This window comes from Hemicordylus capensis, chromosome 3, assembly GCF_027244095.1.
Source record: "Hemicordylus capensis ecotype Gifberg chromosome 3, rHemCap1.1.pri, whole genome shotgun sequence".
Taxonomy (NCBI): Eukaryota; Metazoa; Chordata; class Lepidosauria; order Squamata; family Cordylidae; genus Hemicordylus; species Hemicordylus capensis.
In genome coordinates, this window is record NC_069659.1 from 349,459,421 (window position 1) to 349,486,374 (window position 26,954).

The 26,954-nt window shown below is 49.6% G+C and overlaps 1 protein-coding gene and 1 long non-coding RNA gene across 4 annotated transcripts in view; both read right to left on the bottom strand.

The window, feature by feature from the left end:
* Positions 1–584: 584 nt before the first annotated feature.
* The window catches only part of EEF1AKMT4 (EEF1A lysine methyltransferase 4), a 34,482-nt gene continuing 8,112 nt past the window's right edge, over positions 585–26,954 (bottom strand). For all 3 annotated transcript variants that reach the window (XM_053311651.1, XM_053311649.1, XM_053311650.1), the window contains 2 exons: positions 19,714–19,997; positions 585–3,934 (listed from right to left, as the gene is read on the bottom strand). In XM_053311651.1, the coding sequence (XP_053167626.1) occupies positions 3,647–3,934; positions 19,714–19,997 (572 nt within the window). In that variant the 3' untranslated portion in view covers positions 585–3,646. The remainder of the gene's footprint in view (positions 3,935–19,713; positions 19,998–26,954) is intronic.
* LOC128351786 (uncharacterized) lies at positions 12,702–14,370 on the bottom strand. Its single transcript, XR_008320040.1, has 2 exons — positions 13,664–14,370; positions 12,702–13,319 (listed from the first exon to the last, which is right to left on the bottom strand). It is a non-coding gene; the product is annotated as an uncharacterized LOC128351786 (long non-coding RNA).

Below are 26,954 nucleotides of genomic sequence, written 5' to 3' on the forward strand. Positions count from 1 at the left end.
TCCATCTAGCTCAGTATTGTTTACCCAAATTGGCAGCAGCTTCTCCAAGGTTGCAGGCAGGAGTCTCTCTCTCAGCCCTATCTTGGAGGTTCCAGGGAAGGGTTGGAACCTTCTGCATGCAAATAGGCAGATGCTCTTCCCAGAGCGGCCCCATCCCCTAAGAAGAATCTCTTACAGTTCTCACAGATGTAGTCTCCCATTCAAATGCAAACCAGGGTGAACCCTGCTTAGCAAAGGGGACAAGTCATGCTTGCCTGAACCAACTGGCAAGTGAGGGTTTCAGGCAGATATTCCCCAGCCCTTCCTGGAGATGCCAGGTATGAAACTTGGGGCCTCCTGGATGCAAAGCAATTGCTCATCTACTAAGCAGCTCCATCCGGGCACAACTTTACAGTAACTTGTTTCTCAATTGCAAGTCCAGAAAAATTGGGTTGTGCAAATTCTGCCTTTAAATGCACCTCCGTGTCATTTATATAATTGTAACATTTAGAGAGAGAGGGAGGGAGGGAGAGAGAGGGAGGTACACAGATTATGCTAACAACCGTGGGCACCCTTTCAGAAAGAAGCAGACAACTCTGATTAGATCTTATTAAAAATCCACTTTTAATTTGCAATTAAAGGCAGGTGTTATGTCAATTAACATTTGCAGCCCTGTACAAAAGGAGGGCTGGAAGCAGGCAAGGGGTACCAATTGTGCCCTGCCTGCAAAAGGGACCATGGATTCCATTGCGAATATCACAGCTTTACTGGCATTATTTCTGCTAGAGAGAGCCTGTGAACTCTGCAAAGATCATCATTAGCGCCATGACTGTGCTCAGTGTGTGTTGAGAGAGAGAGAGAGAGAAATAACCCATTAAATCACTTCTAGATTGCTGGGAAGAAATATTTCATCGGGATATATCAGGGGGAGGGGGCAGTCCTTTAAGTGAGCATCACTGCTGAGAGGAGGCCGAGAGGAGAACGGGGAACCCTGTGCTGCCCTTTTCTGCCCTGCTGCTGGTCTTCACAATTATTCAAGAGACAGAAACAGGATTAAGGCAATTTGCTTGTGGCAGCGGATAAAAAATAAAAACCCCATCTCTGCTCGTTGTTTTGCCCTCTACGCTCCTGCGAGATCTGCATCAGGGAGCAGGAGAGAGATACGGAGGCAGCTCTGGCCCCTTCGCCTCTCCCTCGCCCAAGATGGATGGAGAGAATTAGAATGATTCACAGGTTCTCTGGCCGTTTCATTAACAGCCACAAAGAGCAGACAGCTGGACTTCCTCCAGAATTAGCGAAGGGAGGCAGGTGGGGGGCACAGAGGTAATGAGGCGGGGGGCCCTGCTTGCCGAGCCGCTCTGCTTGGCCTGCCCTGGGCCTCCGCAGAGCTGCCGTGGGGTTGCAGGTGCCGCTCTGCCTCCTTGTAGCTCGCAAGCTGCAACCTGTCAGGAACCACTTAATTCCGGCCAGCTTGGAGCTGAGCACACAGCTGGCAGAAGCCAGAGTCGGGTTAGATTCCGTTGCCCTGGGCACAGCCCTGGTAAGAGGAAGCTGGAGAAGGGAGCCTGCCACCAGCAGCTGGGCTAGCTGCTTCTCTACGGAGTCGCTGGACTAGACCTCCCAGCAAACCGTTGCCTTGAACTTCCCTGGCTCACCTGTCAAGGGACCTACCTACCTTGAGCCACAGCTGAAGGCTGGCACAAGCCTGTCCTGAAATCCGGTTTGCAGCCTGTTGCTGGGACTGATTCTGTCTTGCCTCTGCCTGGTATCGGATTCCATCCTCAATCCAGAGCAGAGTGGGCCATGGACTAAGGTTTTTAAGTTCTGTGTTCAAGGAAGCTGACCTCTGATAACTGAACAAGAGCAGGGGAGAGCAACTGGGCCTATCCATCCCCAGCACAGCATCCCTCCAGCGGCTGTTGCTCATGTCTGTCTTACGATTCTTTTTAGATTGTGAGCCCTTTAGTGGGGACAGGGAGCCATTTTATTTATTTACCTTCTAACCTGTATAAAGCATACAAGTCAGGGGTTCCCAACGCTGGTCCCCAGATGTTACTGGCCAAAGGTCGTTGTGGCTGAAGATGACGGGAGTTGCCGTCTATCTGGGAACCCAAAGTGGGAATTCCCGATATTAATCCAGCAAATGTTTATGCTCTCGTTTTAAGCATAATTTATCCTCTGTTGTCAATGCCAACGAGGACTAAAAGGCTAATTGCACAGAGGTATCTCCCACTAAGCAGTCTGAAAACAGAGGGATTTAAAGGTAGTTTTTGGTAACTGGAGCTTCTCTCCCCATTCCAAGTCAACAAACAGCAGCTTCAGTTTCTATCCCATTGTCTTTTATCCTCAATTCCTTGGTGCAATAATGCTTTGTGAAGTTACTGTACCTTTAATGGGTGTGGAGCTGAGAGAATTTCGGGAGGTGCCACTTTTCACCCATGTTACAAGCATCGGCCCCTACAATTTCATTTTCTGCACAACTCTGGCCCTCCTGCAGATGCTGAACTACAACTCCCATGACCCCCAACTACTGGCCTCTGTGGCTGGGGATAATGGAAGTTGTAGTCCAGCCACAGCAGGAGGGCTGAAGTTGTTCTACACAATTATTAGATACACGAGCCCCACCCTCTTTTGCAGCTGGTTACCCCGAATTTGATACTCCTCCCCTAATATGAGACAGCGGCCCCACCCCTAGATTTGACACAAAGGATGCCCCAAACAAAGCATACAAGTACATTCGCAAGTGTATGCTTAATCTGCATAATGCATTCAGAAAACAGTGAGCTCTGGTCTCAGGTGGCAGAATTTGGGATATTTTAATGTCCTACTTAGGAGAACCGGCAGGCAGGGATTCAACACAGGGTGCAGGAATCCAACAGAACTGCCTTGGGCTCTTATCTTGCCTTTATCATAGCTGGGGGCAACCACTGGCCAGATGTGAAGGAAAAAGTCGAGATGGTACCCAACATTTGGCAGTGCCATTTATTTCAAAAACTAGTGAAGCACCGTTAAAGCCATCCCCAGCTCAGAAGGCGGGAGAGTGAGACCACCTCTAGAGCTTCCTCTTCAGAGGCTTGCTGGGAAACTATAAGCCCACTTAGATCATCCTGGAACAGGGATGCTCAAGCTTGCTTCCCCAGATGGTGTTGGACTACAACTCCCATCATCCCCAGCTGCATGGCCTTTGGCCATTGTGGCTATGGATGATGGGAGTTGTAGTCCAACAGCATCTGGGGACCTGAGCTTGAGAACTCCTGTCCTAGAACAGATGGGGGGAAACACTGATGACAGAGAAGATTTTAAAAAGCAGTTCCAGAGATTCTTAGCACCCCACCCCCTTTCCACAAAGAGGTTCACAGCTTGGAGATGCAAGCAGCAGCAGACGAGAGGATTCGGAGGGGGTGGGAAATGTTCTTTTCTACAACAGAGTTGGCAGCAGAAACCATTCCTATCCAGTTCCACGGAGAATGGACTCTTGCTGCCAACTACAAAGGCGGCACTGGTGTTTTCTTTTGCAAATATGCAGGAGTCACCCAAAGCGACCTGGAGACATTTTGGCGGTGGGTCTCGAACATCGGGCAAACGGGCACATGGCGATACTTGTGGGTATCCCTCCCCGCAAGCCCGTGGGGTGCCTCACTCCCCGCCCTCATTCTTTCCCAGTGGGTCACAATTCAATGGTGGAGAGAAAGTCCTCGCTGTCCGAGTCCTGGAGGTAGCATACGGGGGCCGGGGTGCTGGGACGCAGGTGGAGGCTCTGCCCCAGCGCCAGTTCAGGAGGGGAAAGCTCCCCGCCCTTCCTCATGACGTAGAGGAAGTAGTGGAAGCCGCTGCCGTATGTCACATGGTGGACGGACCAGCCGTACGCAGGCTGGGCGTAGTGACGCTTGCGGAAGTGTGGTTGGGCAAAGGTGATGGAGATGAACCGCCCTCCAGGCTTTAAGACTCTGCTGACCTGGTAGAAAAGAAGGACAGCGTTACAGAGGGCTCTCGGCTGGGCTGGGGTCTGCTCTGCTCCCCCATGTCACCCACGCACACCTCCCACTCGGTCCCCTAAAGCAGTGCTGGCATACAAACCGGTCCAGGTTTCTAGTTCTCATCATGACTAGAGAGAGAACGTTAAACGTGCACGTCTGCACAAGTGTGCGCCACAGGAAGGACATCGGGGGGAAGGATCCTGGAGCCCCTTCCACGGCCCTCCGCAGATACCTTTGCTATTATGTATGCCGCTCTTTTGGTGTACAATCTTCTACAACAGGGGTTCCCAACCTTGGGTCCCCAGATGAGGTTGAACGACAACTCCCATCATCCATGGCCAAAGCCATTTTGGCTGGGGGCGATGGAAGTTGTAGTCCAACAACATTTGGGGACCCAGGGTTGAGAACCCCTGTTCTGTAAGTCACATTTGTCCTGACAGTAGCCCATTATTCCAGTAGCCAGCGCTGAAAGAGACCAGCTTTCCCAGGTCACCCATTGATCACAGCTGGCCTTGCCACAGGGCAAATGAGAGAATCCAGGAAGGAGGGAGGGAGGGAGGGAGGGAGTGTGTGTGTGTGTTTGTACACACATCAGCAGACAAGGGAAGGTCCAGGGAATCACCAAAGATGGCACCCTTCACTCGTCATCGCTAACAGCAAGGACATCCAAGCATGCAGAACGGAACCACGCCACTGTCGAAGCGGCCCAATGCCTCAAGCTGTCAACCAGGATGATTCCGGTTCAAAAGCTACCTCTCCTGGGATCCCAGGAGGAGGCCTTAGAACAGAGCTGCACAACTCCAGATCTCCAGCTGCCGTTCAACTGCAACTCCCCTCACCCCTGTTCAGTTGCCTCTCTGGCTGGGGATGATGGGAGCTGTAGTCCAACAGCGGCAGGAGAGCCGAAGCGCTGCAGCCCTGCTTTATGGCAAGCTACTCTCTCTCTTAGCCTCCATCCCCACCATTTGCAAAATGGATATTCCAAGACCCACCTGTCTTACAAGGCTGATTGAGACAACATTAGAGGACCAGCGGGGAGTAGCAATAGCTCAGCCGAAGCGCATCTGCTCTGCATGCAGAAGGTCCCCTGTTCAGTCCCTGGAATATATTCACGTTGACACAGAGACCACCGTGGAGCTTCCATGCATAGTGGCAGTATATCTCTGAATACCAGGTACTAGGAGGCCATCATCCCCTCACGCTCTGCTTGCAACGTGCCTAGAAACCTCACCCAGTCCTACGAGGTGAGATCCTTTTCAACTGGAGAGAGGTCAATGATCAAACCTGGGACCTTCTGCATTAAAGGTGTGTGCTCTATACCCAATGTAATATGAGACCTCCCCACAAATAATGGCCTGGTTCACAAAATCTAATTTTATTGTGTCATTCAAGTCTCGGTTTAATGTGGGTTACTGACATTTGTGTGATTGTGTGAACCCATGCCAAGGTAGTTAATGGACCAAGATGAATCTGAGATGAATCTGCCTCGGTGTGGGTTCACACAATCATGTTAATGTTGGTAACCCACATTAAACCAAGATTTGAACATCTGTGTGAACCAGATCAGTGTCCAGCAGTCACCTAGCCCTTTCTGGGGTGGGGGGGTGGCCACTAGGCTCCTCAGCTTCCAGGACTCCCTCCTGTCCTCAACCGCACACCAGAACATTCCCGCGCCAAGATCTTAAAGAGACATGGTGTCCAAGGTACAGTTTGTTTGAAGCCGAGTGGACTTGACCCTTTTAATCATCATTTTCTCCTCGCTAGAACTAAGCTCTTGCTAATAGGATGGAAAAGAACATCAATTTTCTGGCTTGGCTTTATCCAAAGTCAAAGGCATTTACGGCCAGCGCCCGCGTGCTCGGCATACTAACTCCGCCGCTGGCTCTCGGCAGCCGGCACTTGGCCGCGTCCCTTCCCCTCGCCCCACTGTCTGCTGCTGCACAGCTCCTGCCGATGCAAGCAGGGCTGGGAAACACCCCCGCACTCGGGCCCGTGACAGGTGGGGAATTGAATGCCCTTCATCTCTCATGACTCACCGGTTAACCAGAACAGCCTGTAGCGGAAGGATGGAACAGCCCTCTCAGAATGGTTCACAGGGGAGAAAGGCGTGCGCATGCTGAGTGCTTCTGCAGCGGGGGGAAGAGGATTAGGCGAGGAAGGGAGCTTGCTAAAGCAGAGAGGATGGACAGATGCCTTAATCACCCCAACACACAAATCCATGCTGTATTTCAAAGGCCAGATTTAAAGGATTGGAGGGTCCTTGCTTTACTATATTCTGGGGGGCTCTGTCCCAAATCAGACATCTCCCCCTTGTGCAAGTATAAAGTTATGCATTCAGCCACATCCACTTGCATTGGTTTGAGCCTGCCCTGTACCATCTTCTTTGGTCCAGAGAGCATCCAAATAGAATTCTACATTTTCTTCACCCTAGGAGGAAAAAAATCCCACCACTCCACTGTCTTTTGATAAGCAAACAGACACTACATTATATGCTGTGGGAATTTTAAACATGCCTCTAATGGGAGAAAGAAGAACAAGAAGTGCAGATTTCCACTAAGAGAAAAAGTTTCAGGTAGTTTAAATATCACACGGGGACTCCAGCTGATTCCAGACCCTTCCCTGCCAAGTACCTAGCAAAGTGGTTAAACGAGCCTTGGAAATCAGACCCGCCAACTGTCTGGAAGGCACCATCTATTCCGATGCTATCAGCTGAAGAGGGAATTTATACAGGGCAGAAAACAACAAGGAGGTGTATGGTCAGTGGTGGGTGTCCCCAGGGCGGGGAAACAATAGGGGATTGGGAACACACACCCTATTCACACGTTATATTCAACACTTGTACGTCCAGTGTACACAGGTGTTCATGTTTTGTTGAACACAGGTACAGCAGTACGCTTCTCATCTGTAGCATGCATTTGCAAGTCCTGTACCCACGTTCACTGTTAAAATGAACACAGGTACAGTCATTCACACAAAAACATGAACAAGCTTGAAGACATATGTACACTTATACAACATAATGTCTGAATAGGGCTAAAGATATGGTGGGGGGGGGGTTGGCACGTGACTATTGCCACCACAATTGTTCAAGATGGGAACAATCTTTCAGTCTAAACCTATGTTACAGGACTGTTGGAAGGCTAAAAGGGAATAACCCCATATACTGTACTGAGCTCCTTGAAATCAATTTGATATAAATCAAATCAACCCCGGGGTTTGGGGGAGGACAATATATAAATGTGAATACACACACACACACACACACACACACACACACACTCCTCATTTCCCCCTCCAGACCCCCCTCCCTCTCTCCCACCTTATGGAAGCCCTCTCCAGTCACATACTGATTTGATCCCTCAAAAAGGCATAAGAGCAGCTCTACTCGGTCAGACCAAGAGAAGGCACGTCTAGTTCAAGCCTTTATTTCCAACATCAGCCTGCAAGAGACTGTGGAGGGCTCAAAAGCAAGGCGTCAAAGCAACATCCCTCCCGTTTCTCTCCAGCAATGAGTATGCCAAGGTATACTGCCTCCGAACATGGAGGTTTCATAAAGCTATTGTGGCTAGCCGCTGACACACTGATCCTCCATGCATTTCTCTAATCCTTTAAAAAAGCCAGTTCAGCTACTGGCGATCACTGGAATGTGGGGCAGTGACTGCATTGTGTGAAGAAGTCTCTCTCCTGGCTTTGACACTTCCCATAATGAGGGCTAGCATCATGCTTTGGCGTGTGTGGCCAAAATTAGAAAACAGAGATCAAGGTTCCCAGTATGACACATTCTGTGCTGGATTGCAAAAGTGTCCCCTCTTGATATGTAAATGGAATACAAACAATCCTGGTACCTGGTGAGGGAGGTGCTGGGGTAGGGGAGGAAAAGAAGCGAGTGATGGCAGGTTCATTGCATGAAGCCCTGGGATCAAGTGAGGATAAAACTAAAGCCAAAGGCAGAGAGAGTGTGGGCAGGGAGCACAGGAGGCTCAGCCAAAAGGAGAGACATTGCATGCCAAGGAAGGTTTCACAAGCCCAGACCATCAGAGAATGGCTCTCAAGCCATGGGAGCAAAAGCGATCTTTTCTCTTTCCATCTTTACAAGGGAATGACCTAGCAGGAAGAAGATTTTTATTGGGGGGGGGGGATTACGGGAAGGTGGGCAAACTGGAGCCTTGGCAGCATAAGGTGGACTGACATCAGTGCACTTGTACAGAGGTTGACCAAGGGGTGGGCGTTGTGTCATCATGATTTGGAATGCACTCGGTGCCAGCAAAAGGGGAATGCACCCGACCCATTTGGGGATGGATTTCAGGAGGAAAAGCAGCTGCAAGATCAGACCTGGGCCACAGAGGAAAGGAGCAGCCGGAGAAACACAGCATGAGAGAAACAGGGAGTACTATGGCAACGGAGAGGCAGCGAGAGAGAAAGACATTGCCACATTTGGCCTTTGAGTTCTGCCCTTTCCCCTCCTCTTGCCTTCTAGCATCTCACGGGGTTAGAGAGACGGACTCAACACCCCAGCCTTTTCCCCTTTCAACTGTCCTTTTCGAAAACCAAGCCTACCCAAAACAGCCGCCTTGCTGCACCAAGAGGAAGGGCACTCCTGGAACTCCATAGCTGTGGGCCAGTGTGTGTTCTCCACCAGTACAGAAAAGCTGTGGAAGCCATTTCCATATGCAGAAGCCAGCATGTCGTTTTGCATCTGGCACTGGCTGGCACACCTGAGGTTCCCAGAAAAAACAAACCAGATCCTGTAAGCGTGAAATCTGCTCACCCCGTTAATACAGGAGGTTTGCTTACAACCCCGTGATGGGGGCAACAGGAGACAGATTGCGGCAATCATGCTTCTAATACGGAGCTTGTTTGCACGGTCAAAATGCAATTTGCTGCTGTTTACACAACCAAAACATTTCAGGAGCCACAATCCCTTCCAGTCTTGGGCCACCCACCAGATTAGACTGTCCTGCAATTGTTTATAGCCAGGGTGCTCAACATCTTGGATGGGGAGTTGGGGATGGAGGAGGAAGCATTTTCCAAACAGCAATCCGTGGGACCAAGATGGAACAGAGGAAGCTGCTTTATACGGAGACAGACCATTGTTCCCTCTAGCTCAGTCTTGTCTACTCAGACAGGCAGCAGCTCTCCAAAGTTTCAGGCAGGAGTCCTTCCCAGCCCACCTGGAGATGCTGCCAGAGAATGAAACAGAGATCTTCTGCATGCAAAGCAAATGTTCTACCAATGAGCCATGGTCCCATTTCATCCCTTACTGCACAACTGGACCCTGCTTATGTACAAGCAGGGTCTATGATATAGTCTTCTCATAGCTACTGACAAGGCAATGCAGGCTAAACCCCAAAGAGAGAGGCAACACACCCACCCTTCCCTTCTGAAAAGGGTTTCCTTTTCCTTATGGGGAAAACCAGCATGCACCATTTTATTAATTTATCTATTTGTAGCACACCTGTGGGGTGTGCAAGGGGCCAGAACATATTGCTCTGCTGGGCTGATAACTAGTCGTTGCCAACTTACACCATTATTTACCCTCAAGATAAAACAAAAGAGGGCCAACAGCCCTCTGTCCTTGCCAAACGCTCCTGCCATTTTCAATGCATTTCAACTTCTGATTCTCCCAACTGGACATATACGAACGAGTCTGGAATTAGAAGCAAATTCAGGGTTGGTCTTGACGAAATCTTGAACCAGGCTTCACAAAAAGGCAAGAACTGAGGAGAGGAATAAAACGGAAGAGCTGAAGTAGGACTCACTGAACAGGATCCAATATCCCCACCCCAAAGTTAACTGCAAAGCTTGCAGTTAATAGGACAGGAAAGGCTGTTGCTTGGAGACAGCTGGATGGAGCTTTGCCGAGTAGCAGCTACAGCAGAGTCTCTGGGGGGACTGCTTGATGGGGTTGGGGGGGAGTAAAATAAGGCACTGCTCCTAGGGCAAAGACTCCGGAGTGTATGTGTGTACACACCCCTACACCTACAAAACTTTAGCCCTCTTCAGACATTACAGAGTACAGCGGTGCTCGTGGTTACAGCTCTAAAAGCAGGGAGGCTGTCCCGCCTCGGACCCGACACTCACTCCTTCCAGCTGGCCACTCATGGTTACAGCTCCATTTGTCTGAAGGGGGGAAACTGTGAGGTGTATCCCACGATCAGTGGGAACCGCCGAGATGGGGTTTGCAAGGAGAGCTGGCGGAGGCTGGGGAGTTCGGGGGCCGTGAGGCCCCTGGAAGCTCCAGCATGCCCTGCGTGAGTGCATGCCTTGCGTGTCTCCAGTGCGCCTCCAGCTGCGTGAGTGCATGCCCTGCGCGACTCCTGTGCAACTCCAGCATGTCCTGCGCGACTGGAGAGACCCCCCAAGCTGGGAGGCTCCATTTAGCCTCCCCGCCGGGGGTCTCCTTGTGAGTTGCTGCGGTGTGGCAACTCACAATAAAAAAAGCCGGATTAGCGGAGCACTTGCTCCGCTAACCTCGGCTAAGGGGAGGGGTATTCAAGCGGGCGACCCGCTTGAGAACAACTGGGCTCACAGCCGAGCCTGGTGGTTCTCACGGGCATACCAAATCCAGCTAGGCTCCCTTAGCCCCATTTGGTATGACCGTGAGAACAGCCTCTATGGGTAGCAACCTAGATTGCCTGAGGTTGCTGCTCACAGAAGTGCCGGCCATCACGGCTACGGTGCTTCTCCCTTCAGACAAACGGAGCCATAACCTTGAGTGGCCAGGGGTGAGTGGCAGCTCTGGGGCGGGACTTCCTCCATGCTTTCCGAGTTGTAACCATGACATGAGCACTGCTGCGCTCTATCATGTCTGAAGAGGGCTAAGATGACTCCATATATGCTAAAGAAGCCAAAGGTAAAACACCACGAGAGGCCTCATCCATTTAATTCAACTTAGGAGTCAAGCGACACATTACACAGAGACTTGGTTCTTCACCAAGCTGGTAAACTGATACTTCAGGCAGCTTGGAGGTGCGGGAAACCACAAACAGCACAGCAACATGGTTCAATCCTCCCCCTTGCAAAATAAAAAATAAAAAATCCTTGCAGGTAAAGGACTAGCATGTCAAGGAAAAAGTCTGCAGTTTAGTCTTCCCTCTGAAATGCTGGTTTTCAAGCTCCCCATGTGTAGTCTGAAATGCTACAGTCCGAAGTTGTACCACCTCATTCTGTGCAATCTGCAAACTGGCTCTGAGGTCTGGACTATACAGATGATGCAGCTGATGGGAATGAGGTGGTACAATTCTGGACTGTACCATTTCAGGCAGCAGGGTGGGAGTTCACATTTTTGAATGCTCCCCATGTAAAAGAAAGAAAGAATCCCAAACACAGAATTTGCAAGCAGAAAACCAGCACAGCAGAATATGGGTTGGGCAACTGCTCTATGCTGATGTGCTAGAGATTTTTTTTGGTTAAATATTTCATTCATTCAATCATTCATTCGATTTCTATACTGCCCTTCCAAAAATGGCTCAGGGCGGTTTACACAAAGAAATAACAAACAAATAAGATGGAACCCTGTCCCCGAAGGGCTCGCAATCTAAAAAGAAACATCAGATAGACACCAGCAACAGTCACTGGAGGGATGCTGTGCTGGGGGTGGACAGGGCCAGTTACTTTCCCCCTGCTAAATAAAGAGAATCACCATGTTAAAAGGTGCCTCTTTGCCAAGTTAGCAGGGGAAATTTGGAGGGAAATTCAATTTGCAGGGAAATTTGCAGGGAAATTCAACAAGTGTATCCGCACCTGAAGCGGTACAGTTCAGTCTACCACCTTAAAATTCTACTACCCCATTTTCCTGCATGTAATCCAAATTTAAGAAGTGTCTTGATTAATCCTCTAGAACAGGGCTACACAACTTTTGCCCTCCTGCAGATGTTGGCCTACAACTCCCATCATCCCTGACAATTGGCCACTGTGGCTGGGGATGATGGGAATTGTAGTCCAACAACAATTGTTGGACTGAAGTTCAGCAGTCCTGTGCTAGAAGCAAGAGGTGGACTACTGGGGCTAACTGCAGTGTGCTGCAATGGAGCACATGAAATATATAACAGAGCACATGAAATAACTGTTGAATACATCTAACATGCTGACAAACCCTTTGTATTCCTGTTTCTCAGTAAAGAGGATCCCATTTCATTAAGAGGCCTGGGATTAGAAAGCAGCATATCATAGTGGTTCTCAAACTTGGGTCCCCAGATGATGTTGGACTACAACTTCCATCATCCTCAGATACAATGGGCAAAGTGGCAGAGGATGATGGGAGCTGTAGTCCAACAACTTCTGGGGACCCAAATTTGAGAACCCATGTCCGAGTTCAGCCTCCCAAACTCCTACCTGAATATCCCACAGAAAACGTTCCACCTTCACCTCTTAAGACTGGAGACAAATTCACATACAACCATGTTTAAACACAGAAGTCAATCCCAATAGATTTTTCCAGCAGATTTAGGGAGTTAAAACCAGCCCGCCACAGGGCAATTGGCAAAGGGCCTCCCGTCTGGCCGTCAGCTTTGGATCATTCAGACATTAAAGGCTTCTGCCTCTGGCCATTTTCTGCCTGCTCCCACCCACACATCTGTGAAAGTGACAAGTAGGTAAGATCAGCTGCTACCCACATAAGCACTCTGTGTTCCCCCTCCCTGTTGAATAACACCACCACCCTCGAGCACTTATATAGCATTTTTAGAGCGTTTAGAGCCACTTAGCAAACATTAACTCAGTATTCCTTACAAACAATCCTATATGGTAGGTCAGTAGGGCTTTTATTATAACAAATATTTATATACCATTTTTCAGCAAACAAGTTCTCAAAGTGCAACGCAGAAAAATAACTAAGATGGTTCCCTGTCCCCAAAGGGCTCACAAGCTAAAAAGGAAACATAAGACATTGTTATACTGGGGTTGGATAGAGATAGCTGCTCTCTCCTACTAAATACAGCACTTTGCTGTATCCAAGACTAGGTTTTTTTCTAAGTTATTTGATGTGAGAAATCGGGGTGTGTGTGTGTCTTAAATTCAGAGTCCTCTTTCTTTGGAGTAAATACAGATATATCCTGTATTTAACCTCTGGTTTTTTAAATTCAGAGTCATGTTCTATCCAGGTAAATACGGTAAGGGAATCACCACTTTGAAAGGTACCACTTTGTAAGGTGCCGCTTTGCTCAGTTTGGAGGGTGCAACTGTACCATATTGTACTGTTGCTGAAGGGGGCCTGAGGTTAAAAGATACCCAGTCACATTGCAAATTCATGATGGAGATAAGGGCTGAACTGGGAACTTCCCCACTCAAGCCCTATTCAGACATTATGCCATTTGAGTGTGCAGATATCTGTACACTCACACGTTTTCACATGAATGACTATACCTGCATTCATTTTAAAAGTGAACCGGGGTACAGGTCCCTCAAATGTACGGTGCAGACAGATAGGAAGTTTACTGCTGTACTTGTGTTCAACATAACATGTGGATAACTGTACCTGGTTATACTGTATACTCGTCATATAAGTGTTCAACACAACACTCCTATTCAGATGCTATGTTGAACACTCATACAAGTTTACGGAGTACACAGGTACAGTTATTCTAATGTTGTGTTGAACAGAGAAACAGCAGTACACTTCCTAATTGTACTGTGCATTTGGGGGACCTGTACCCAGGTTAACTTTTTAAATGAACACAGGTACAGTCATTCATACAAACACTCTATACACTCATAGTGTGTAATTTCTGAACAGAGATTCAACCGCTATGCGACATGCATTTTGTGGTATATTTCTCTGCCAACACTCCTTCAATTATCTCTACCTGGCCCCAGACCTTGAACCCAAACATTTTTACTGCAGGGACTTCAGGAAGCAAAGCTAAAGGGGAAAAGATCTCTTAATGAAGGAATTGGATTGGTGAGCCACAGCCAAAGATGATAGCGGATGTCCAGTCTGGTAGAATGGGCTTCATCTCTCTCCACATGGGTCAGGACACCTTACAGTCTCAAGCTGACACATCTCCTCCCTGCTCTCCAAGTCCTGCCAGTATCCTTCAGACACAATCTACAGCCCCACTTTTTAACCCAAGGCTTCTCAAGTGCTATTGGACCACAACTCCCATCATGCCCAAGCCAGAGTCGTCGTTACTTCTCATGAGGAAAAATAAGATCATCCCAAAGCACTTCGTACACTGCAAAGTACTTTGCAAATTAAAATTAGTAAATGAGGGGCAGAACATGAATCGGAGGCTACGTGGATGAACGGGCAGCCCCCATAGTAACATGCAAAGGTAATTCAAAAAGGGAAGTCACCAGATTCCTGAATAACTCCTTTTTCAGAGCAGAGCATTCCTATATCAGCCTATATCTTTCCTAGGTGCTTAGATCAGACATTCTAGTCTCCTGGAGTTCCACAGGCACTTTCCTTCAATGCACTTACACTTTGGCACCACGATGTAGGGAGGGGCTAGTGCATAAGCTCAGCAGGTACCACTTCATCACCCCCTCTGCTCTCGTAACAAGTCTCAGGCGCCTCCAGCTGAAAGCAAACTGCCCTCCCCCTCCGCCATTTCCCTTTCAATTAGCTCCAGAGACGGAAGCAGAGATCCCAGGGTCGTTTTTGAAGCCTGCACTGCTGTTGCAGCTTAGTTGTCTAGCACCAAAGAAAACAGAAGCACAGCCAGCAAACACACCCGCAGCAGCAGAGGTCAGCTGGGGATGCCGCCAGGCAGCCAGCGAGAGGCATTAACTCCACCTACAGGGAGGTTCCTAGTCCCTTTGGAGGAGGCAGTCGGGAGCTAGTGGGTGGCAGCCAGGGTTCAGTTAAGGGAAGTTGGGGCTTGGGGAGAGGAAGTCCCCTTTCCTCTGGGGGAGGGAAGCTGCAAGGATTGATCCCTTGTGTGCTTCTGGCACAGACCCACGAGGGGCCCATGGGACAGGATTCCCCAAGGGCAGAGGGTGGGGTGGGGTAAGAGGGACTGACCCGTGGAATCACCCACTCAATGCATTCAAGCAGAGGACTGGCAGGGTGGGAAATAGCATGGAAGGGAGAAATGGCCTGCAAAATGACTCCTGCTGCTCCAGAGGCAAATTCTGGAAAGGGCCTCTCTCTCTCTCTCTCTCTGCCGAGCGGATGCTATTCCAGGTGGGGGCTCCCTGCAAGCCAGCTCCCAACTGCCATTACGCCTTCCAAAAAGGAAGCTGGAAGTACAAGGAAAGTGAAGGCTTTAAATGCAGCAGCAAAAGAGGACAGTGGAAAAAACGGGGGGGGGGGGGGAGAGAAAGAAGCAGCAGCATTCCCATCCTCCTCCCTCCCCCCGCAACACATGCCATAATAAGCAGCGATTCCTAACCCCTGCTTCCCCCCCCCCCCCCCGCCAGAAAACACACGCAGCCAAATTCAATATGGTTCCTGTTGCTTTGGACACATCATGCCAATTAATAATGGCCTGGAGGCATTGCCTGTCCCCATGGCAACACCACGGCCTAGTCAATATGGATGAGCGTTTCCATGGAAACAGGGAGAACTAGCTGGTCAAATCTTCTTGGGGGGGGGGGAAGAGAACCACTAAACTAATGAGACGGAATTGGGGAGGGGGAGTGGGAAAGTCAGACAAAGGGTGGGGGGGGGGAGAGAGAGAGAGAGTGAGAGCAATACAAAACAACACAAAAGCCACTGTGGACAGAGCAACAACCCCCTTTTCCAAGCAAAGGCTTCCAAGGTCTAGCCGGCCATGGCTAGCGGCCTTTTGAGGATTCGGCCTGCGTGCACCTGCCAGTGCTGCAGGGTACTTCCCTGGGACTGCAGCCTTAATCAAGCAACATAAAAAGAGCTTTTTTTTTTTTTTTACTGACTGAAAGTGTGCCATCTGCAAGCCGCCATTTCTGACAGGGACCCAGCCATCGTCATGGCAACCAGGGCCATTCAAGCTGGATTCTAAACTGGATGTTTTTTCTGGCGTGGGGAGAGGAGAGGGGAGAAGTTTCACTCTTTAGTGTGCGAGGCACTGAAGTGTTTTAACTTTCCGCGGATGCTGATGAGGAGAGCCAAGGGGTCACGCCATTCTGACAGTGAGCAAGCAAGCAAGGACATAAATTTAGGGCAGTATATAAATATGTCAAATAAATAAATTAACCTCCTCCTGCTATTGCCCATCACCTTACTTGGGGACCAGCATCCTGCAAAAGTCAAAATATCCAGTTTAGAGCAAGGAAGCAAAGTGAGGAAGCTCTGGCAGAATGTGCAGCTACTTTTTTGGTGCTCATAAATTCAAACAGGATGCAAGTGAGCATGGCCTTAGAGGTTGCAAACAAGCATGGCCTGCCACGGACGCGATCACTTCTGCAGTCTCTTCAGTAGTTGTCTGGCTGCGTGTTCTTGTCATGTCCTAGGACAGGGTTTCTCAAACTTAGGTCCCCAGATGTTGTCAGACTACAACTCCCATCATCCCCAGACACAATGGTTTTTGGTTGGGGATGATGAGAGTTGTAGTCCGACAACATCTGGGCATCCAAGCTTGAGAAACCCTGCCCTAAAAAAAAGCTTGCCTGGGAAAGATGCACCTCTCCGTTTCCATCCAACCTCCACAATACCTAGACTAATTTGCCCCCCACAAACCATGCCAACCAGTAACTTTGGGAGCAGACCACTGCAGGGGCATCTCCTTGAGAACTGTCCCCCCAGACCAGAAGGCACACAGGATAACTCTGGGTGGATAGCTGGGGCTAAGCCTAGGCCAGGCAGCCTTCACTATGACTCCCATCTGCCATGAAGACAGGCAGGGAATGCGTTGGGCTCAGAGTTCATGTGGATTTTGAGGTTCTTGTGGGAAGGGGCCCCAGGAATCATCCCCAAAGCTGATTTCAGTGCTAGAGCCCAGCCCTGAAAATATGGGATATGCAATCCCATTTAAGTAAGATGCATTCTGGTAAAACCAAACAGAGATCTGAAAGATGAAGACGACCCCCAGGCAACTGACATTCACCAGAAAGGGACAACTGGTAAGGGCTCCTAAAAGAGTATTATTATTATGCACACTGAAATAACGTTCAGGTATTCTCTGAGCATATGCAGAGTGCCACCCCCTCATGAATGAGCAGCCAGAGCCACCTCCTGTCCCCCACTCTCAAAGGACTAACCAGCAGGACTTCCAAGTCAGCAATGCAGCTACCAGGCATAGAGAGCATGGTCCTCTCCAGCACTGGTCTTTGGTGAAATAGAAGGTACCGATGAATGAAGGGCAAATTAAAAAAAAAAATCCTGCTGGGCTAGTCAGGCTAAGCCACAATCCACATTCTACCCTACAACAACTCAAACTTTACACTCAAATGAATTCATGAGCACCAAAAAAGTAGTTGCACATTCTGAATGGGAGACTTGATGTGTGAGAACTGCAAGATATTCCCCTCAGGGGATGGAGGCGCTCTGGGAAGAGCAGAAGGTTTCAAGTTCCCTCCCTGGCAGCATCTCCAAGATAGGGCTGAGAGAGAGACCCGCCTGCAACCTTGGAGAAGCCGCTGCCAGTCGGTGTAGACAATACTGAGCTAGATGGACCAATGGTCTGACTCAGTATATGGCAGCTTCCTATGTTCCTATTCTGCCAGAGCTTACTCACTTTGCTTCCTTGCTCTAAACTGGATATTTTGACTTTTGCAGGATGGTGGTCCCCAAGAATGGAGACATATTTGTATACTGCCCTAAATTTATGTCTCTGGGCAGTTTACAACAAAGAATATAAACAAAAAAAATTAAGAAGGTTAAAACTTTACAATAATTTAAAACTTAAAACAATGTTTAAAACTATTTTAAAAGTATCTAATTAAAAGCCTAGGTGAGCAAGTGTGTCTTAACTGCCTTTTAAAAATTGTCAGAAATGGGAGGTTCTTATTTCAGCAGGGAGCACATCGGGGCAGCAATGGAGAAGGCCCACCCCTGCAACTGCAGAAGAACCTCTCCTGATGATTTTATATTTATTTATTTATTTATTTTACATGTTATATTCCGCTCTTCCTCCAAAGAGCCCAGAGCGGTGTACTAAATACTTAAGTTTCTCCTCACAACAACCCTGTGAAGTAGGCTAGGCTGAGAGAAGAGTGACTGGCCCAGAGTCACCCAGCAAGTATCATGGCTGAATGGGGATTTGAACTCAGGTCTCCACAGTTCTAGTCCAGCACTCTAACCACTACACCACGCTGGCTCTCAATGATGATCTCATTGGGCGGTGGGGTTCATGTCAGAGAAGACATTATGCATAATGTCCTTATGTATACATGGGGCAGTGGTCAAGAAATGTTGACTCAGTTCACCAGCTGGACAAAAATCTTACTGGTCAGATGGTTCCTCAAGCTATGTTGGTGCATGCCGACTGTTGGGAAGAAGTTACACTAGCCTGCTAAGTTGCATAAACACAATCGTATCTGTTTACCTGGGAGTGAGCCCCATTACATACAATGGGACTTACTTCTGAGCAGACATGCATACAATCGCACTGCAATGTGAGTACTATTCTTCCAGTGAGTCTGCTGTAAACAACACACATACTCTACTCTGAAGCAATCAATTTACAATCCCCCAGTCAATGATGATGATAATGTCATTGTTGGCTGGTTGGTGGGGAGAGCTTCTTTCTGCAAGTGGGGATGCATACAGCCATGGAGGAAAGCAGGAGGAGAGAGGAGGAGGAGGCCTCTGCAAGGGGAGAGTCCAGTCACCAAGGCAAGTGCCAACCCCGCCAACTGCTTCCTCCGCAGCACAGCATCTAGCCACCCTGGAGGAAAGGCAGTCAGAGGCAGTTGCCTTGGCAATCGGGCTCCCTCCATAGGTAGAGACCAGTCATGCAGGCAGAGTCTCTTCTCGGAAGGAGGGGGAGGCGAAGCTCTGCTGCCTACAGGGAGAGTCCAGTCGCAGAGGCAATCCCTCCTTTCCCTCTGCTTTCCTGTCTCACGGCTTGGATGCTTGGATTCCTCCGATGCGGTTTGTATCCAAGCCATGGAAGGAAGCGGGGGTGGGGCTGCCTCCGTGAATAATTGGGCTCTCCCCAGCCTCCTCCCTCAGGGATAGCACGAGGATTGAGGCTGCAAGGTGGGAAGGCTGCATTTACACCCGTCTTGACTTCATTTTGCACTTGTCACTGACGAGCAGACGTGTGCATTTCCCAAGCCCCGATTATGGGCAAGTTGAAAAAACACAATGGTAGGCCACCAGGGACGGACAGTTCTCTCTTTGAGACACCAATCAGAAGCTTTGCAAACACTGCTCAAAATCATGGGTACACAGGAAACTTCTTTGTACTGAGTCAGATCCTTGGTCCATCTAGCTCAGTGTTATCTACTCTAACTGGCAGCAGTGTTCCAGGGTTTCAGTCAGCAGTCTTTCCCAACCTGGAGATGCTCCCAGGGACTGAACCTGGGACCTTTTGCATGCAAAGCAGATGGTCCACCACTGAGCTGCAGTCCCATTCCCATCCAGCCCACACTCTGATGACCTTAAATTTCATTCATTTCAAAACAGATGCAACTGCGGACAGACAATGCCAATGGTATTAAAATCTGCCATAACCACAAGGACTGGAAGCACATTTTTATACTGAGATTCTGCAGCAGCATTAAGAAGCAAGTGAGAGGGGGAAAACAAGCAGGGATGCCTAATGCCTTTGGACTGTGGTTCAGGAAATCACCTGGGGCTCCAGCAGCTACTGTATATGTGTAAATGGTAGAGGAGGGTGCCACCCAATCCAAGCCATGCATACATCTGCCGGCAGGAGATTGTACAACTCACCTCTCTTAACACCTGGTCCAGGAGTACCTTTGCCTCATAAGATACATTCCATGGATCAGTTTCTTCCACCATCATGGAATCCAAGGTGCCCTTTTCCAACACCACATCAAAGCTCTCGTCCATGAAGGTCAAGCAGCGGGCATCCATCACTGCCCAACGCAAGCCCGGGCAGTGGGCATAGTAGTCCTGCATGCTTGTGATGCATTCTGTTGAATAGTCTATGCTGGTGATGTCTGTATAACCAAGCTGGAAGAGGTCGTAACTCAGAGCACTGTTCCCACAGCCTGCGAGACACATGGAAGTCTTGGGTTAGTTATACTCAAGTGGCACTAGCCATTTCCCATATATATATAGCAGCATATTAGGGCAACTACATGGAGGCATAAGTCACCCATGTCCTCTGCTTCTCCCCCGTAGCTAGAAGCAGTGTTCCCAGTCCCAATGTAACAGGGATTCCCAGATGATGTTGAGTACAACTCCCAACATCCCCAGCTGTAATGGCCTTTGCATGGGATGGGGCCTCTCTGAGAAGAGCACTTGCCTGTCTGCTTGCATGCAGAATGTTCCAAGTTCCCTCCCTGGCATCTCCAAGATAGGGCCGGGAGAAACTCCTGCCTGCAGCCTTGGAGAGAATGCTGCCAGATTGCTGGACCTATGGTCTGACTTGGTATAAGGCAGCTTCCTATGTTCCCGAGTCAAAATTTTAAGAATTCCAATCCATTCATTAAAAAGAAGCAGCAGCGTAATTGTAGCTATTCGGACTCCAAAGATAGGCCTAAGCGTGTGTGGACAATACTCAGAAGGGGGCGATAAGGGTCTGAGCATTCCTTGTAGTCATGGAATGACAACTCAGAAGCCTAGAGAGCACATTTTTATGGCTAGAAGCAGCAGAATAAAGCCACAGATGTATACATGTTTACATATTTTATACAGGCGTGCAGACTTCAACTCCTCTTGTAGCAGAATTCTGACATGTGTGGTCCATGCACCAACAAAACACAACCTTGCTCAAGATGGAGTAATTTAAGGAAATCTGCTCCCCTGTGGCAGAAAACAGTGCCGTCTTGCCTGTATGCAGAAGGCCAATTCTCCTTTAGCAGTAAGAATTAGATAGCGAAGCATTTTGCAAACCACCTGAAGATGGAGGGGTAAGGTAGGATATCCAGACACAAACTGAACAAACAAGAACACCAATGGAGGGAAAATATCTAGCATTTTTGCTGCAGGCTTAACTGACGTTAACGCTTTTGATAATCTCAGGCTGTGCGGGGATAAAGAGATCTTTGATGCAGAGTATCAAAAGCCCTGTTTACTGGATCTGCACAGGTGCAGAGAGAGAAGGAAATGTTCCCTTTGCGGAAACACAGCGCCCTGGAAAGCAGGCAGAAGCAAAGGTGCAGAAAGCACAAAGATCCCACCCAAGCTTCAATACCTGCCGGGGGAGCGCAGGTGCCCATCCCCAGTTCCTCTCCACGTCCATCAAGCAGGCCAGTACCCATTCTCCATCCCCATCACCCCTTCCACCAATACGATATTGGAGGCTTTCACCCATTAGACCAGCTCTATTCCAAGGGATCTTGAGATTTCTTAGACGCTTCACAACAGCTCCCCCGTAAAATCAGGAAAGACAAACTCAGGAATGGGGCCATAGCTCAGTGGAAGAGCATCTGTTTGGCATGCAAAAGGCGTCGGGTTGTCTCCCCGGCAGCATCTTCCGTTAGGGCTGGGAAAGACCCCTGCCTGGGACCCAGGAGGGCTGCTGCCTACCCATGCTGACAATACTAAATTGGATGGACCAGTGGTATAAGGCCAGTGCCTAAGCCACAATTTATTGTGGCTGGGAATGATGGGAGTTGTAGTTCAGCAACATCTGGAGGACCACAGGTTGGGAACCCCCGCAGTAGGCCAGGGCTGCCCAACTTCGGCCCTCCGGCAGATGTTGGCCTACAACTCCCATTATCCCTGGCTATGGGCCACTGTGGCTGGGAATTATGGGAGTTGTAGGCCAGAAACAGCTGCGGCGGGCGGTGCTAGGTTGAGCAGCCCTTCACTAGATTGTGGAGGAAGCAACCCTTCTCTGTGTGTGCAAGCTTCTATCTCCTTGCTTCCCTGAGGTCACTGCCAGTTGCACTCAGATCTCATAGGAACATAGGAAACTGCCATATACTGAGTCAGACCATTGGTCTATCTAGCTCAGTATTGTCTTCACAGACGGGCAGTGGCTTCTCCAAGGTTGAAGGCAGGAATCTCTCTCAGCCCTATCTTGCAGATGCTACCAGGGAGGGAACTTGGAACCTTCTGCTCTTCCCAGAGCAGCTTCATCCCCTGAGGGGAATATCTTGCAGTGCTCACACATCAAGTCTCCCATTCAAATGCAACCAGGGCAGACCCTGCTTAGCTATGGGGACAAGTCATGCTTGCTACCACAAGACCAGCTCTCCTCTCCTTAGACCAGCTCTCCTCTCCTACTGTGTATTTGCTCACACAAGGCAGTGCGTGGAATGTATTTGTCATGTGTCCAAAGCTTCCTTCTACTAAGACAGACTCTTGGTCCATCTAGCTCACGATGGTCTTCCCTGATTGGCAGTGGCTCTCCGGGGTTTCAGCAGGGGTCTTTCCCAGCTCGGGCTGGATTTGCTGCCCGGGGTTGAACCTGGGAGCTTCAGCACACAGAGCAAGGATTCCTCCTCCAAAAACCCTTCTCCTTGACATACTAGCTTTCTATATGCAAGTCATGTTTTGTATGGAGGAGCATTCAGTCAAATGAATCCCCACCTGAAGTAGTACAGACAAACACAGGTTTTATCACCCCAGTGAGAACTAGCATTCAGTGTTCGGGGTTTTTGTGGTTGTTTTGTTGAAAGAAAAAAAGAATTGAGCATAATGCCTATGAGACTGAGTGGTGATCCAAAAGTCTCCCGTTCAAATCTTGCCTCTGCCATCGACACAGGGGGCACTTCTGGGTAGGAACTGTGTGTCCACTGATTGCTTATTCTTCAGTCCTGCTGGGAAGCCACAATAGTCGACAACCTTCACAGAGTGTGCATACCATGGGTTCAGAGAGTAAAATGTGTGTGTTTGCATAACACAGGGGGTAAGAGTCCCTGGTTCTGATCTTACCCATCATGAACTCATCGACTGGCCTCAGGCAAACCACTCTCTCTCTGTCAGGCCATATGAAGAATGCTGGACCACCTTACAGGGCTGCTGTTAGGCTTTCTGAGATAAAAATATGCCAAGTGCTTTGAATGCTATGATGCGCTGCATAAGTGCCAGGTGTCCTCTTTACAAAAAAAAGAAACTAGTCCAGGCTCTGAAGCCGGATTCAGCCTTGGGACGTGAAAAGAGCACTCCGAGCATGTGAAGCGTGTGCATACATTTAGGGAGCAGAGCTGCATGCAACTCCAAGCAAGGCTTGAGCTGTGGCACTTCTTTCGTGCCAAAAACAAGACCCTGAAACCCAAAGTTCTCCTTCCTAACTCCAACCCAGATAACCCTAGGAACCGGCCCTGCAGACTGTTCCCCTTTCGGCAGCCTACTGACTCCGGAAAACACAGGCGGCGGTGGGGGAAGGAAAGCAGGGCCGAGTGGGTGCTGCAGATCACAATTAGCTTAATTAGAGAGGAAGCAGTGCTTAATGAGCAGGTTGCAAAAGACGCTTCCGTTACATTTACCCTGGGCTTGGTGTTCGTAAGCCTGGCACTCACACATACAATGTGGAGGGAAACACACTGAGAGCCTGGCACATGAGGAAAGGCCAGGGGAGCAACCCAGGATGCACACCTGCATCAGCCTTCGCCCTTTCTCCCTCCCGCCAGTCCTAATGTACTATGCTGGGAGTGGGGTGCAGGCAGAGTTGCGGTAGACTGCCTCTTCAGATACACTGGAGAAGCAGAGCAGCCTGTGTGGAATTTAGCTCAGAGCCTCAATGTTCTTTCCACGTTCCTAGACCTTATGAATGTGGAGAGGAGCTCTTGCATGCCCAGCTTGGAAAAAACAGGTTGTCACGGCAAAAGAGTGCAGGAATTCCTACTGTTCAATGGTTGGGAGGGATGTGTGCCTGCATGTGCGTACAGTCAACTTGGGTTGAAATGGGGAACTGCAGTCCGGGTAATCCACTTTAAAGCTTACCACCCATACCAGCTACGAGTGTCAAGGAATGTGGCCACCCTGCAGCATGATAACCCCTGCCACAGCCGCCTGCTTTCCCTGCAGCCCTTAGAAAACGTGGAGAACCTACATGCATGCTGGAGGGAATCACCATTATCTCAGACCTTGACAAGTTTTTCTTTGGGTCTCGGAGTCAGTCCCCAAAATTTAGGAGTCAGATAACGGGCACTTGACAAAGTTATCGGACTTGGTGACAGCCACTGTGGAGGGGGAGGGTCAATGAGCTTCAATTGCTCCCCTTCACATAACATGCCCTTTAAATGACATACTTAGAACAGACGCCAAATAGAGCTTGTACTAGCCGACCCTGCACAGAGCATCTGTGCACTTGGGGGCCGGCTGTTTTCCCCTCCCTCTTCCTCCTGCCCCAGTCTCTCCTCTCCCCCCCACTCCTGCCCCACACTCTCTAGCTCTCCCCCCTTCCGTTCCTCTCCCCTCCCCTCACACAGAGCTTCACCGGGAGGCGGGCAGCCAAAAAGGGTCCCGTCACCACCGTTACCGCCTGTTCCCCGCTCACCCCTGCCAGCGCCACCAGGGCCAGTCTGTCCTCCTGCCTCCCGGCGCCGCCCAGCCCAGGCCACGGCCGCCGACGGTTGCAACCGTGGCTGGGCTGGGCCTGCGGCTGCCGCCGCCGCCTCCTCACAGCAGCCGGGCCAATAAGCAGCCAGATTGGCTGGGCGGCAGGAGCTCACGCCCGGCTGGGGCCACCGCTGTGTCCTCGCTGGGGCCGCTGCCACCCCCCCCCCCGCAGCAGCTCAAATTAACGGCCTCCTGCCGCTCATGCGCTCCCACCACCCAGCCAATCTGCTGCGTTGCCGGGATGCATCCCCACAGAGGCACGTCTTCGAGAATTAATATAATAGATTAAGTAACTCTAGCTCTGACTATCCTAGTCTAGGCACCACAGTCAAATCTCTAGACCCCAAGGCTCCCTTGCGCCTGGGATCCGTCAAGCCCCACATTATCATGTTATTCCAGAAAGGCCAGGAATTACCACTTATTTATCATATTTCTATACCGCCTGACATAGACATCTCTAGGCAGTGTACAAGTCACCTTAAGTGGCAGTGCGAGGAAATGCTTGACTAACAAGCAGAAGGTTGCCGGTTCGAATACCCGCTGGTATGGGAAACACCTATATCAGGCAGCAGCGATATCAGAAGATGCTGAAAGGCATCATCTCCTACTGCGCAGGAGGAGCCAATGGTCAACCCCTCCTGCATTCTACCAAAGACAACCTCAGAGTTCTGTGGGTGCCAGGAATCTAAATCGGCTTGACAGTACACTTTTAGGTAGTATACAAAGTTAATTATCCATTTCACCTCACGACCCTGCAGGTAAGAAGAACTGGACTCCAAAAGCATCAGTCTTGGGAAGAAATGGGATTGCAACAACACAGTTTTTCTATGATGGCAATCCTGAAAATTATTTATTTCTCTATCTTCATGGGATGATCCCTGGTTCTAGTGATGCGAGAGAGGAACGTCTCCCTAACCACTCTCTCCACACCATGACTCAGTGTTACATCCCAAAGCTCTGGGTTACTCTGCAAAGGGTCCATAAAAGGTAAGAAACAGCAATTATATTTTTGAATATAGATAGCATATTTGTCACAAATTGACCCCCGTTTTCACATTCCTCATTCTTGAACTATCCCTCACGCTTCGGACGATTTTTGTATAAGAGAGGTTTGGTACCATTGCAGTTATAGAGGTTTCCATGATAGACATCCAGGTCCCAATCCAAAGGTTTGCATGGTGACTTCTACACATGCAGGGCTCCCCAAAATTCCTTTATGAAAGAAAAAAAAAGCACCCACAGAGGACCCAATGCTGCCTTGCAAACCACCCTCCAAATCTGAAGAACTCCGGAAGTGACCTCCAAAGCAGGGCAAGAAGAGACTTTGTGGCAAAGGAAAAGGTGGGCACAAGCACCTGAAGGGATGCTGTGGATCATGGCCACAGAGTATATATCTGGGTAAGGGGCCATCGTTCAGGTGGCAGGGCACAGGCAGAAGGCCCAGGCTCAATCCCTGGCATCTCCAGTTACATGGGATGGCAGACAGTGGACTGGGGAGGACCTCTCTCTGCCTGAGCCTTTGGAAAGGTACTGTCAGTCAGAGTCATGAGCACTGAGCTAGATGCCGTGTTCGCTCTAACCTTCTTCATCTGTGTGCAGAATGAGGTTTGTTCTGGGCGGCAGTATCAAGGCAGGGTCTGCACAGGTACGTTCAGAGTGGGACCTTCAAAAAAAAAATGTGTGAGAGCACGCACACGCCTCAAAACCACCAGTCCAGTGGTCTGGCTCCCACATCACATTTAAGAGGGGAGAGGTGGTCTTGTGGTAGCAAGCATGACTTGCCCCCTTAGATAAGCAGGATCTGCCCTGGTTGCATTTGAATGGGAGACTTGATTTGTGAGCACTGGAAGATATTCCCCTCAGGGGATGGAGCCGCTCTGGGAAGAGCATCTAGGCTCCAGGTTCCCTCCCTGGCAGCATCTCCAAGACAGGGCTGAGAGAGATTCCCGCTTGCAACCCTGGAGAAGCCGCTGCCAGTCTGTGTAGAAAATACTGAGCTGGATGGACCAAGGGTCTGACTCTGTCGAAGGCAGCTTCCTATGTTCCTCCTATTGATAGTGCAGCAGACAAAATCCCACTCTTCCTGCCTCGAGCAAAAGAGGAAGCACCACAAACCCAACCCAATGGTCCTTCGTGACTGCGACCTTCGCCCACCCCTCAGCTCCACACTCCCCAGCCCGCCAAAGATCTGGCCGCCGTTAATCATATATCAGGCAGACGGGTCCTCTAACAGGATCAGGCGATTAGAGCCCGTTAATCCCAACCTGCTTGGAAGCTCTAGCCTCCCTCCCTAGATCAGATTAAGGAACTACCAGGTTAAAAGCTACTGCGGCAGCAGTCAGATCAGGGAGATAGATAAAGCATCAGGTGGGATTAACGGGGCCCTCAGAGCCCTCTCCTCTCCATCAGTACACTTTCCCAACCAATCCACCAGGACGCTGTTAATTTGACAGTGACAATGATGCTGGGGGGATGAGGCGGGTGCACAATAC